Source organism: Protobothrops mucrosquamatus, unplaced genomic scaffold, assembly GCF_001527695.2.
Source record: "Protobothrops mucrosquamatus isolate PMUCROS unplaced genomic scaffold, P.Mucros_1.0 scaffold4259, whole genome shotgun sequence".
Lineage (NCBI taxonomy): Eukaryota > Metazoa > Chordata > Lepidosauria > Squamata > Viperidae > Protobothrops > Protobothrops mucrosquamatus.
In genome coordinates, this window is record NW_015390177.1 from 12,616 (window position 1) to 26,876 (window position 14,261).

Below are 14,261 nucleotides of genomic sequence, written 5' to 3' on the forward strand. Positions count from 1 at the left end.
AGAATAGAATAGAATAGAATAGAATAGAATAGAATAGAACAGAACATTCCTGGGGTTCCTCACTGTCTCCATGTGGTACGCTTTGGGGTACAAATATGAGAGTCAGGTGCTGGGAGTTGCTAATATTCAACGCGTAACAACAATAAACCTTTAAGTCCCAGTTATGGTTCCTCCATCAGGAAGTCTGGTTAATGAATTTGCCATGGTTCCTGCTTCTGTCTCTCCCTTTCTTGTCTTTAAATGTCTTATGGAACTTATCTGCTTACAAGGAATAGGACAAGGAGCGAAGACTGTATTTCCTCCAAATGTTCTCCAACATCCGACAGATTAGGTCCAGCTGCAAAGAGAGAGAGAGAAAAGAATGTCCCTGGATCCTTAAGGAAAGGCCCTCAGCTTCACTAATGCCGATTCCCAAAAGAATGTTAGTTCAACGCCGACAATCTGCCTATCAACTTCACAGTATTAGGAATAGAATAGAATAGAATAGAATAGAATAGAATATAGAATAGAATAGAATAGAATAGAATAGAATAGAATAGAATAGAATAGAATAGAATAGAATAGAATAGAATATAGAATAGAATAGAATAGAATAGAATAGAATAGAATAGAATAAATATTGGAGAATAGAATAGAATAGAATAGAATAGAATAGAATAGAATATGGAATGGAATGGAATGGAATGGAATGGAATGGAATAGAATAGAATAGAATAGTGTTTCTTTCTAGAAAAAAAACACTAGATGGCTTTCCGGAAAATGCTAGATGGTTTTCTGGGGGGGAGGGAGTGCTAGATGGCTTTCTGGAAAACACTAGATGGCTTTTTGGAAAAATGCTAGATAACTTTCCAGAAAAGCTCTAGATGGTTTTCCAAGCTAAAAAACCCCCCAGCTATATGGCTTTCCAGAAAAATGCTATATGGCTTTCCAGGAAAACAGTCATTGGCTTTCCAGAAAAAAAGCTAGATCGCTTTCCAGAAGGAAAAAAAAAGCTAGATCACTTTCCAGGAAATGAAACCACAAAAGCGTTTGCTTTGAAAATCATCCATGCTGCTCTTTCAACTCTGTTTCGTTCCCGTGAAAAAAACCAAACACGCAAACGCTTCTTGAGAGCTAAACCGAGGTAAGCAATTCGCAATCCCTCTTCTCCTTTTTTTGCAACGTTATTCTTGCAAGCAAGAGCATATTTTCCTATCATTTTGAGAAGCGGAAACGGATGAAAACTATAACGCAAGCCAAAAATGGGCGCGTTGCTGTTAAAAAAGACGATTTAGCAAAGCCCCGGGCTTCTTAGGAAATGTGGCCACGCCCACTTGGCTCCCCCCAACCTTCCCTTCCCAAAAAGATTGCCCAAATTTGATACAAGAAATTTTTCCCAAGAAATTTATTTCGCTTTATTTATTTTTTTTAAAGAAACCTACCAGTTTCGAAACGTAATCTACTGCTATTTGATCTATCTTCTTTTTGCCGACATACTGCAGGGGTCTCAGGAGGTGATCTTTCAACTGTGCCACCATCTGTAAAAAATATGTGAACAACTAAAATCAAAATATTAAAGTGTGTGTTTGACTTGTAAAGCATTGCACAAAACAGGCCTCACCTCCGTGCAAAATTTTAGGTCTGCGATCAAAGAGCAAAGAGTATTATTTCTGCTGTCAAGAAGTAATGTTGTGAGTTGGGAGCAACTGATGAGTTTTCTGCACAACAAAAAGCATGTCTGTGTGTAAATCACTATATCTGTTCCAGAGAACTAGCAACAAAAGACTGGAACCTCAGTTATTAAGAATGTCTAGCAAGGGAACAATTCTGCGGTCTTTCTGCTCGTGGACCATCGGTGGATTCTTTTCAACCATCCGTTGTCAAAATATCACAGTCCAATTAGGAAAAAAAACGCTCTAATTTAAAATGACAAGAACCATCTAACTTTCACTGATCTTCAAAAGACTTAAGGCAGTTGGTTCCAGTTAATACTTGGATCGGAGACACTGAGAGTTCTCGATCTTTTAGGATAGAGAAAGCCAAGCAAAATATTTTGGCAGGACGCAGTGCAAGCTACTTCCACCCTGTTGCCAAGATAACGACATGGACGTGTTCATGAAATCACCAAAAGTTGAACTTGTGGAGCCAAACTTCATATTTTTAAATTGGCTAGGTAGCAGCACTTTCTACTTGAAAAGTTTATGAACGTTTCGGCCTAGCTGTTTTGCCAATGAAGAGAAACAGAAGCAGATCAAGGAATAATAGGGTGGGGAAGGGACCTTGGAGGTCATCTAGTCCAACCCCCTGCTCAGGCAGGAAACCCTACACCATTTCACACAAATGGTTGTCCACTCTCTTCTTAAAAACTTCCAGTGTTGGAGGACCCACAACTTCTGGAGGCAGGTTGTTCCACTGGTTAATTGTTCTCAGTGTCAGGAAGTTTCTCCTTAGTTCTAGGTTGCTTCTCTCCTTGATGAGTTTCCATCCGTTGCTTCTTGTCCTGCCTTCAGGCGGTTTGGAGAATAGCTTGACTCCCTCTTCTTTGGGGCAGCCCCTGAGATATTGGAACACGGCTATCATGTCACCCTAGTCCTTCTTTCCCTTAGATTAGACATATGCAATTCTTCAACTGCTCTTTCTATGTTTCAGCCTCCAATCCCCTGATCATCTCTGTTGCTCTTCTATTAAAAATAATATCTACTGTATATTTTCTGGTTACCCTTGTAGTACTAGGGATTTCCTAATGTGAAGTCAAGAATGCACCTACCAATCCTGTTAGCAAGCGTTGGTGGTAATCCTCATCTTGAAAAAGAGGAGCTATTCTTTCTTCTGAAAGAGAGAAAGAGAGAGAGAGGGGGGAAGAAAGAGAAAGAGAAAGAGAGAAAGAAAAAGAAAGAGAGAGGGAGAGGGAGAGAGACGGAAAGAGAAAGAGAGAGAGAAAGAGAGAGGAAGAAAGAGAAAGAGAGAAAGAAAGAGAAAGAGGGAGAGAAAGAGAGGAAGAGAGACAGAAAGAGAAAGAGAAAGAGAGAGAGAGGAAGAGAGAGAGGAAGAAAAAGACAGAGAAAGAAAGAGAAAGAGAGAGGAAGAGAGACAGAAAGAGAAAGACAGAGAAAGACAGAGAAAAAGAAAGAGAGAAAGAGAAAGAGAGAGGAAGAGAGACAGAAAGAGAAGAGAAAGAGAGAGAGGAAGAAAGAGACAGAGAGAAAGAAAGAAAGAAAGAAAGAAAGAAAGAAAGAAAGAAAGAAAGAAAGAAAGAAAGAAAGAAAGAAAGAGAGAGGAAGAAAGAGAAAGAGAGAGGAAGAAAGAGAAAGAGAGAAAGAGAAAGAGGGAGACAGAAAGAGAGGAAGAGAGACAGAAAGAGAAAGAGAGAGAGAGGAAGAGAGAGAGGAAGAAAAAGACAGAGGAAGAAAGAGAAAGAGAGAAGAGAGCCAAAAAGAGAAAGAAAAAGAGAGAAAGAAAGAGAGAGAGGAAAAGAGAGAGGAAAAAGACAGAGAAAGAAAGAGAAAGAGAGAGGAAGAGAGACAGAAAGAGAAAGACAGAGAAAAAGAAAGAGAGAAAGAGAAAGAGAGAGGAAGAGAGACAGAAAGAGAAGAGAAAGAGAGAGAGGAAAAAAGAGACAGAGAGAAAGAAAGAAAGAAAGAAAGAAAGAAAGAAAGAGAGAGGAAGAAAGAGAAAGAGAGAGGAAGAAAGAGAAAGAGAGAAAGAGAAAGAGGGAGACAGAAAGAGAGGAAGAGAGACAGAAAGAGAAAGAGAGAGAGAGGAAGAGAGAGAGGAAGAAAAAGACAGAGAGGAAGAAAGAGAAAGAGAGAAGAGAGCCAAAAAGAGAAAGAAAAAGAGAGAAAGAAAGAGAGAGAGGAAAAGAGAGAGGAAAAAGACAGAGAGAAAGAAAGAGAGAGACAGAAAGAGAAAGAGAGAAAGACAGAGAGAAAGAAAGAGAGAAAGAGAGAGACAGAAAGAAAGAGGAAGAGAGAGGAAGAGAGACAGAGAGAAAGAGAGGAAGAAAGAGACAGAGAGAAAGAGAGAGAGGAAGAAAGAGACAGAGAGAAAGAAAGAGGAAGAGAGAGGAAGAGAGACAGAAAGAGAAACATTTCAACATGTTCTGATTACCAGCAACACCATTACAGAGATTAGAGATTTCATGACAGATTTTATACATTCATTTTAATGGGAGATGCAGAATAAAATGAACAATATATGCATGCACTCCTCAGATTACCACCACTCGTTCAGCCACCATTCAAACGGGCAACAGCAGTCGTGGAGGATTTACGACAGGTCCTCTGAGTTCTGACTATCCTTGAAGCATCCCATTGCGATTCGGGAGCCCGGATCGCGATTAGGACACGGCAACAAGCTGCACCACAGGAACACAATTTCCACTGATCCTTGCCGGCTTCCCACAGGTAAAGTCAACGTGGAAGCTATCAGGAACTGGAAAGTCCGGGTCCTGTGATGCCCTCGCTGAACAACCCACACAATCCTTGCTTAACGAGGTCAACTGGGATTGCCGTCACTAAGCAACACAATCACGCGAGGTCACACTTTACAACCGTGTCACTTAGCGATGGCGCTTCCGGTCCAAATTGCCATCACAAACTCAAGGGCGACTTGAAATTTATTTTAAATATTTCCACCAAATAATAGATTGAAACACAGCATTCTTTTAAACAACAACAAAAAAACCAATTACATGTACCCATAGATATATGTACACACATAGACCCCTATTTATAAACGTATCTTTGCCTTTTTTTTCATTAGGTTAATATAGGATAACATGTCTGATTTTATAGCCAAATGTTATATATTAGCTATAGTTATAGTTTTCATCTACTTCAGGGGTAGGCAACCTTGGCTCTTTTATGGCTCGTGGACTTCAGCTCCCAGAATTCCTGAGCCAGCATTGCTGGCTCAGGAATTCTGGGAGCTGAAGTCCACGAGCCATAAAAGAGCCAAGGTTGCCTACCCCTGATCTACTTCCACTTCTCAAAGTGGTAGAGAATATATGAATTATGGTGGCACTCAGAAGAAGCTAAGAACTTGTTAAGGTGCTATGCTTGCGTGCATAAACGTGTAACTTCCTGAAAACCAGTCTCTTGATGTTCTCCACATGTGCCACCACCATTTCCAATCTACAAGACCATATGTAAACCACGGTTTATCTACATAAGCCACACAGGAAGCAACCACAGGAAGAAGCTTCTCTACAAGTTTAGACACAATAATATGTTTACTCGAGATACGCTCAGCTCCTGTGCCACAAAGTCTGAGAAAAGAGCTATCATATCCAAGGAAATTGTTTTTCCTCCCCGCAAGTCAGGAACAACAGTTTCACAGAATTTGTGGAATCAGAAAGGACTTCCTTTCCCTTTCCGAAGTTGACATTTATAAGTTACAGACCGTACAAACTCTCTCTGAAGAAGAAAACAAGGAGTGTCACCCTAGATTAGAAGTACATCTACTATCTTTGAAGAGAAACTCAGCTCGAAGTAAGGAAAACACTTCATTTCCTTAAGCACAATAACTACCAAATAACAACAACAAGAAGAGTTGGAAGGGACCTTGGAGGTCTTCTAGTCCAACCCCCTGCTCAGGCAGGAAACCCTAGACCATTTCAGAGAAATGGCTGTCCAGTCTCTTCTTAAAAACTTCCAGTGTTGGAGCATTCACAACTTCTGGAGGCAGGTTGTTCCATTGGTTAATTCTTCTCACTGTCAGGAAGTTTCTCCTTAGTTCCAGGTTGCTTCTCTCCTTGATGAGTTTCCATCCGTTGCTTCTTCTCCTGCCTTCAGGTGCTTTGGAGAATAGCTTGACTCCCTCTTCTTTGGGGCAACCCCTGAGATACTGGAAGACTGCTATCATGTCCCTCCTTGTCCTTCTCTTCATTAAACTAGACCTACCCAATTCCACCAACCGTTCCTTGTATGTTTTAGTAGGAAACCAATGGATCTCCAGATCCTGTGAAACAATGATGCTCAGCTGGGAACGAGGGAAACTGTTACTTACAAACTTTTGAGATCAAGAAACACTTACCTGTTTCCCACGTGGGCAAACTGGACAGCACCCTAGAAGAAAGGGAGCAATGTTTCTTAACAGCTTCAGTGGAGGGAGACCTTAAAAAAGCCAATGTCAATCGGATGTTCTTGCTTTGACAACCTATGGAGATGCAGCCATTTTCCTTCTTACGTTTTACTCTTAGAATTGGAGTTAGAATTAGATGATACTGGGGGGGAGGAGGAGGAATGTGCATGGGAGTTTAGTTAGACATAACAATACTGTAACTAGGGTGAGAACCAAGGTTTTTGAAATAAGAGATGATAAGAATTGGCGGGCTGGAGTAAAGGAGGGGAAGCCTGCATTTCAAACAAATTGGAGAATGTGATTTATGACTGTTAACTAGAGGAGGGAATTGTGCTTTGATACTATGTGCTCAGGGGAGGGGAATTCAGATTTTGGCTTCGCCGATGTACGTGCCGAAGTTATGCTACTTGAATAAAGATTCTTTAAGGTAAACAATGCCTCCAAGTTCTTTGAAGAGTTTCATCTGTCGGAACCATGACAGCCAACGCATCTATACAAGATCTATAGAAGTCGTTCTCAACTTACAAACAGTTTGTTTAGGGACCATTCAAAGTGACAAACCGCACTGAAAAAAGGGACTTATCCCCCCCCCCGCTTTATTTCATTTATTTCTGACACCCGTGGACAACGGCCCATTGTAGGGCCATCGGATTTTATGATGGCAAAAAGATGCTCGACTCACTTTTTCGTGTTTTCAAATATGCTTTTGACGTAAGAAGTCCTGGATGCAGTCTTCTGTGAATAAGGTTATGCAAAAGAGTCAATTTACTCTCTCAGTATTTCATAAGAGCTGCATTCAATAGACAGGTTGTGCTCCTTCCTTCCTTCCTTCCTTCCTTCCTTCCTTCTTTCCTTCCTTCCTTCCTTCCTTCCTTCCTAGACTTAGCAATAGCACTTAGACTTATATACCGCTTCACAGTGCTTTACAGCCCTCTCTAAGTGGTTTACAGGGTTAGCCTGTTGCCAACAATCTGGGTCCTCATTTTACTAACCTCAAAAGGATGGAAAGCTGAGTCAACCTTGAGCCGGTCAGGATCAAACTGCTAGCAGTGGGCAGAGTTTTCCTGCAATGCTGCCTTCTAAGCCCTGAGTCGCCACGGCTGACTTACCTCCTCGGAAAGCAGTTTATCCCATTCCCTCTTCAGCACCGTGTGGCTGAAATGCAAGGGCGTTTCGACACACTTCATGTATTCCAGGTTCAAATTCAACTTTTCCCAGAAGCCTTTGCAGTTTCGCACCTCCAGCAGGCAAATAAACGGGAAGAAAGAGAGAGAGAGAGGGTTTTCCGTTAGAGTTATTTCCTCCTCGGCCTTGTGACAAATGGCCCACAGGCGGTCAACAGCTTGCTATATGCTCCCATGTAACACCGTTGCTGCGCGAGCTGCACTGGCTGCCGGTAGCTTTCCGGATGCGCTTCAAGGTGCTGGTTATCACCTTCAAAGCGCTCCATGGCATCGGACCTGGATATCTCCGAGACCGCCTTCTGCCGCAGATTACCTCCCATTGGCCGGTACGCTCCCACAGAGTGGGTCTCCTCAGGGTGCCGTCAGCCAGACAGTGCCGGCTGGCGACCTCCAGGGGGAGGGCCTTCTCGGTGGGAGCTCCCACCCTCTGGAACGAACTACCCCCAGAGATCCGGGTGATCCCGGATCTCCCTTCCTTCCGCCGCGCCCTTAAGACATGGCTATTTCAACAAGCAGGACTGGCCTAAGGGGAAATTTTTAGCGGGGTTTTAAAAACAATTTTAAATTAAATACGGCCAAATCTAATATTTCATTTTAATTATGTTTTTAAATGATAGTTTTGGGGTATTTTTGTATTTGTATTTTATCAGGCTGTCAGCCGCCCTGAGTCCGCAAGGAGAAGGGCGGGGTAAAAATTCAATTAAATAAATAAATAAATAAATAAATAAATAAATAAATAAATAAATAAATAAATAAATAAATAAATAAATAAATAAATAAGCGTTCGAAGTTACAGTGGCATTAAAAAATGCAAACTAACAACAACAGAAAATTCTGGCTCCATTTTGGTCGTAACGCAAAGGCAACTCTGCGTTGTATTTAACTTGTTTTCGAGACGGATATCAGCAGGAGTGAAACCGCTGTGTTGTCAAAGTATCGTTTGTCGAGGTTGAGATTTGGGGGACCATTATTTTTCAATGTCTGTAATACCCTCCGAATCTTTGTGGAGATGTGGATAATGATCAATAATAAAATTTTTAAAAGTATGATCAGTACTTTGGCCCCTACGTGATTTGTGGACTTCAACTCCCAGAATTCCTCAGCCAGCACGGGGGAACTATGGACCCTTCATGACTTGTGGACTTCAACTCCCAGAATTCCTCAGCCAGCACGGGGGAACTATGGACCCTTCATGACTTGTGGACTTCAACTCCCAGAATTCCTCAGCCAGCACGGGGGAACTATGGACCCTTCATGACTTGTGGACTTCAANTTCCTCAGCCAGCACGGGGGAACTATGGCCCCTTCATGACTTGTGGACTTCAACTCCCAGAATTCCTCAGCCAGCACGGGGGAACTATGGACCCTTCATGACTTGCGGACTTCAACTCCCAGAATTCCTCAGCCAGCACGGGGGAACTATGGACCCTTCATGACTTGCGGACTTCAACTCCCAGAATTCCTCAGCCAGCACGGGGGAACTATGGCCCCTTCATGACTTGCGGACTTCAACTCCCAGAATTTCTCAGCCAGCATGGGGGAACTATGGCCCCTTCATGACTTGTGGACTTCAATTCCCAGAATTCCTGAGCCAGCATGGGAGAACTATGGCCCCTTCATGACTTGTGGACTTCAACTCCCAGAATTCCTCAGCCAGCATGCCTGGCTGAGGAATTCTGGGAGTTGAAGTCCACAAGTCATAAAAGGGCCAAGTTTGAAGACCCCGGTTCTTAAATGATGGTTAGCAAATGCTAGGAATTAGATAAGGATCTACGAAATTCAAGGAGGGATTGTTTGTAGCTATGTAGGGATTCTAGGCTGATCCCTCTTTTGACTCCACCCTCCAGTTTCTGCCACTGCCTCTCTCTTAACATACATAATGCATCATCCATCCGTTCAGTTTTAGTGCTGATCGTGTTTAACTCAGCCATTTTGAAATGACAACTTTTTACCACACCCTTATACAGCTGGCAGCTGTTATCACGTAATCCTTTCATTTTAAAATCCAATTTTCCTGCGCAGCACGACCGTTCCAGTTCTCCTACAGTTATAATAGCAATATTAAACCGATCAACCCGGGATGCTCAATTCATTAAAATGTGATCATCCGGCGAGAATTGCAAACAAAGCAACAGACACTACTGGGCACAGCAGTGCTTCACAAATGAAAGGGCACAAGTGTTCCCTCTGTGACAAATTCCTGCTTAGTAAATCATTAATAAAATATGCCAAACTAATTTGTCCTCCCGCGTTAACTGGAACTGCTTTGTTGAACACAGCTCCAAGTGCTAGAATCATCTCCATGTGCAAATGTTAAATATATGATGTCATGATGCTAGTTATAGAAGACTCCTTGGAACAATTACGCCTCTTTTGATATAATCGCTTGGAATGGATGCAGACCAGGACTGACCTCAAGTGGTAACTTTAAAAAACTGACTGCAAACTCTTCATATAGTCAAACTGGTTTTAAGCGATTTTCAATTCTGGTCTGGAATCAGGCAGAGAATAAGGCCTGGAGACTAAAACATATGAAGAACGGTCGCAGGAATTGGGTATGGCTAGTCTAGAGAAAAGAAGGACTACGGGTGACGTGGTAACAGTAGTCCAGCATTTGAGGGGCTGCCACAAAGAAGAAGGGGGTCAATTTATTTTCCAAAGCACCAGAAGGCAAGACAAGAAACAATGGATAGAAAAGGAGAGAAGCAACCTGGAATTAAGGAGAAACTTCCTAACAGTGAGGACAATCAACCAGTGGAACAGCTTGCCACCAGACATTGTGGGTGCTTCATCACTGGAGGTTTTTAAGAAGAGACTGGACAGCCACTTGTCTGAAATGGTACAGAGTCTGCTGTCTGAGCAGGGGGCTGGACTAGAAGACCTCCAAGGTCCCTTCCAGATCTGTTCTGATTGAAATTGATTATGGGATTTGGGGAAGATGGAGACTAGATTTCCAAAATACAGTTGGGATGTTATGTCTGAACCAGCCAAATTATCTCGAAGAATACAGACAGTCCTTGACTTACAGCCGTTTGTTTAGTGACCGTTCAAAATTACAACGGCACTGAAAAAAAAAATGACTTATGATCGGTTGTCGCACTTAATAATGGAGCATCTCCATGGTGACATGATCAAAATTCAGATACCTACTAACTGGTCTGTATATTTGTGACAGTTGCAGACGCTGTCCCTGATTTCTGACACAGCAAAATCAATCAGATAAGCCAAACTGCAGTGTTAATCAGTTAACAAAACTGCAGTGATTTGCTTACAACGGCAGCAAAGAAGTCATAAAATGGGGCACAACTTACTTCACGGGAAATCTCTTCCGTAACTATGAATCCTGTTCCACGATAGGGTATTTATTACAGGAAAAGTTATCCACTGAAACGGAGTGTAAATTAAAAGTCCCAAGCACGTATTATCATGTTTGGTGGGCATGTGATAAAGTAAAGAATTATTGGAAAAAGATACATACCTGGCTAGAAAAGATGTTAGGAGAACATGTTGATTTTAAACCTGAACTTTTTTTATTAGGTGCAATGCCAAAAAAGACTAACAAACAAAGTTTATACTTGACTTTGCATGTCGCAACAGCGGCAAGAATTATATTTGTGCAACACTGGAAAAATGAAGGAATACCATCAGATGAAGAAATAATTTTTAAAAATGCTAGAATGCGCGGAGATGGACAGATTGACTATGAGACTGAAAGAAAAAGAAGAAACGGACTATTATCAAACTTGGGGTTTATTTTACCATCGGCTGGAGGAAAGAAGAAAAGATTAGGAATTAAATATGGATTAGCATGTAAACCCAGACAGCACGTTGGTTGAAAAATTATTATTGTACGTATGGAAAAAATGAATAAAAAAACTTATACACAAAAAAATAAAAGTCCCAAACATGCCCTACTTCACTATATTGTTAGAATATTTTTATTATGCAGACTTACCTTTAAAGAGGGTAATGAGATAATGTATGTTGTACACCGAATTCCAGGAATATCCTAGAAAGGTGGAAATAACAAGCGTTAAGTTTTCAGATAAAAATACATCAATGGAAGACAATTATTTAATTAAGCTGAAGAGCATGTGGCCTTCAAAGAAGGACCTCACTTTCTAAATCTCCAGGGAAGCTAGTTTTGTAAAAATCCATCAAAATATTTTAATTACTCTTTTTTTTTTAACCGATACCAGGATATCATACCATGAAGATTCATTATGGGCAAGGAGAACGTCTTATGGGCTCCTTCTTAAAAGAGCATCTAATTGTAGGGCTAGAAGGGACCTTGGGGGTCTTCTACTCCAACCTGCAGGAGATCTTAATTCCATCCTGGACAAATGGCTGTCCAGTCTCTTCTTAAAATCCTCCAATGATGGAGCACCCACAACTTCTGGAGGCAACTTGTTCTATGGATTAATTGTTCTGTCAGGAAGTTTCTCCTTAATTAACCAATTTGTCTCTGAATTTAATGATAGAAAGACGTCCCTCAGTTCACATTGGAATACATTTTGGGGGATGTATATTTTTGTGCAACAACTATAGTAGTATTCAGCCAGTAGATGGCAGTGTTTACAAGTTTGGATCTATGGCATATACTTGATGGTTTTTTTGTCCTAAGTAAAACAGTTAAGCAGTAAAGCACATGGTGATTGTGTCTTTTGTTTGATCTGTGATGCTATATATAAACAGAATTTCTAACAGTTCAGAACATTGCTTACCTTCTTCCAGTTCAGCAGTGACGTGTACGGTAAAAGCTTATCCAGGCTGCTGGATTCCAAGCACATTTTCCAGTGTAAAGAAGCTAAGAACATTGAGAGAAAGATAGCCTCTTGACTGCATCAAGTAAAATACTGCACGCCTCTGTGAAAATTAGCAATACTCTTCGACATAGCTCTATTTGTAAGGGAGTTCCACTGAATTCAGCGGGGTTCACTATCACTAAATGGGATTCAGGATTTCAGTGTTAACATAAGAGTAGTCCTCAACTTACGACCACAATTGAGCCCAGAATTTGCCGTTAAGTGAGATTTATTAAGGGGTTTTTGCCCCATTTTACCAACTTTCTTGCCACAGTTGTTAAGTGAATCACTGCAGTTATTTAGTAACACGGTTGTTAAGTGAATCTGGCTTTCCCCATTGACTTTGCTTGCCAGAAGGTCACAGAAGGGGATCACGTGACCCCGGGACGCCGCAACTGTCATAAATATGAACCAGTTGCCAAGCGTCCGAATTTTGGGGGATGCTGCAAAGGTTGTAAGTGTGAAAAACGGTCACGTAGATTGTAGGGGTGATAGTGAAATATAATTTTATCATATTTTATTTACCTACATCAGGGGTAGGCAACCTTGGCTCTTTTATGACTGGTGGACTTCAACTCCCAGAATTCCTGAGCCAGCATGGCTCAGCTTGGAAACTCTCCCTTTCCCCTCAGCATGGCTGGCTCAGGAATTCTGGGAGCTGAAGTACACGAGTCATAAAAGAACCAAGGATCCCCACCCCTGCCCTATATCAGGGGTCCTCAGCCTTGGCAACTTTAAGACTCATGGACTTCAACTCCCAGAATTCCTGAGCCAGCATGGCTGAACTTGGAAACCTCTCCCTTTCCCCTCAGCATGGCTGGCTCAGGAATTCTGGGTATTGGAGTCCACGAGTCATAAAAGAGCCAAGGTTGCCTACCCCTGACCTACATCTTAAATTGCTCTATTTGATTCTAATTTCATTTTAAATGGTATTTTATTTCTATTTTATTCTGAATTATATTTTAACCAATTCCATTCTAAGTTGTTTTTACTGCATTTTAGTATAACGTGTGTTTGGAACTTTGCACCTTGATATGGCCCGTGGGCTAATCAATAAAGATTATTATTCAAGGAATTTTTTTTTACAGTGCCGTTGTAGCTTTGAACGGTCACTAAACAATCTGTCGTAAATCGAGGACTACCTGTATATATTTTTTTCTTCTTCTCTTGCGGCTCCATTTTAATTGATTACCTCTCCATCCACATTTTGCGAAACTATGGCATACTCTGAAAATACGTTCTGAAGGACCCACGCTACTAACAGCTGCACCCTGGTAGGAAGACCCCAGACATAAAAACACTCACCAATGATTAGTTCCTGTATGGGATCAAATGCAAAACAAGCCGACGCGTTGTCGGAAATCCAGTGGATGATCTGTTCAAAACAGAAAACAAAATCTGATACCATTTGGGCAAGCCGTCACACCGTGTAAAAAGGGAGTTGAATTCCCTGTGATCTGCGGTCTCAGTTTAACGAAGGCTTCGTCACCTACTACTAATCGAGTGAAAAATAAAGCACTTTTCATTTCATAACTACCATGTATAGATTGTCCTCGACTCAGGACGGTCACTGAGCCTGGAATTGCAGTCATTAAGTGGTGTCGGTTATTAAACAGATCACCGTATGACAGTGCCCGATTTTATGAGTTGCTTTGCAGCAGTTGTTAAGAGATCCACCATGGAATTTATTGTCTGCCAGCAGTTCGATCCCGACCGGCTCAAGGTTCACTCAGCCTTCCATCCTTCCGAGGTCGGTAAAAGGGGGACCCAGATTGTTGGGATGCGATACGCTGACCCTGTAAACCGCTTAGAGAGGGTTGTAAAGCACTATGAAGCACCATATAAGTACTATTGCTATTGCTATCTAAACTTTAGTGGCGCAGTGGTTAGAATGCAGAATTGCAAGGTTAACTCTGCCCACTGTCAGGAGTTCGATCCTGACCGGCTCAAAGTTGACTCAGCCTTCCATCCTTCCGAGGCCGGTAAAAGGAGGACCCAGATTGTTGGGGGACAAGATGCTGACTCTGTAAACCGCTTAGGGATAGCTGTAAAGCACTGTGAAGCGGTATATAAGTCTAAGGGCTATTGCTATTCAGCTTAGAGTTCAGCTCAATTTCTGATGTAGCGAATTAACTGAGATATATTACACCATGTGATAACTGGCAACTGACTTGATTCAAAAAAAACACCACCACCAAGAATCCAAAGTGTT

The 14,261-nt window shown here is 41.7% G+C and overlaps 1 protein-coding gene across 1 annotated transcript in view; it reads right to left on the reverse strand.

The window, feature by feature from the left end:
* GSAP (gamma-secretase activating protein) overlaps positions 1-14,261 on the reverse strand; it is a 41,311-nt gene that overhangs the window by 12,464 nt on the left and 14,586 nt on the right. The window contains exons 16-24 of the mRNA XM_029286610.1: positions 13,355-13,424; positions 11,969-12,051; positions 11,200-11,253; positions 7,170-7,298; positions 6,743-6,795; positions 6,013-6,044; positions 2,747-2,808; positions 1,422-1,517; positions 267-337 (exon numbers count right to left, since the gene is read on the reverse strand). Of these exons, the coding sequence (XP_029142443.1) occupies positions 267-337; positions 1,422-1,517; positions 2,747-2,808; positions 6,013-6,044; positions 6,743-6,795; positions 7,170-7,298; positions 11,200-11,253; positions 11,969-12,051; positions 13,355-13,424 (650 nt within the window). The remainder of the gene's footprint in view (positions 1-266; positions 338-1,421; positions 1,518-2,746; positions 2,809-6,012; positions 6,045-6,742; positions 6,796-7,169; positions 7,299-11,199; positions 11,254-11,968; positions 12,052-13,354; positions 13,425-14,261) is intronic.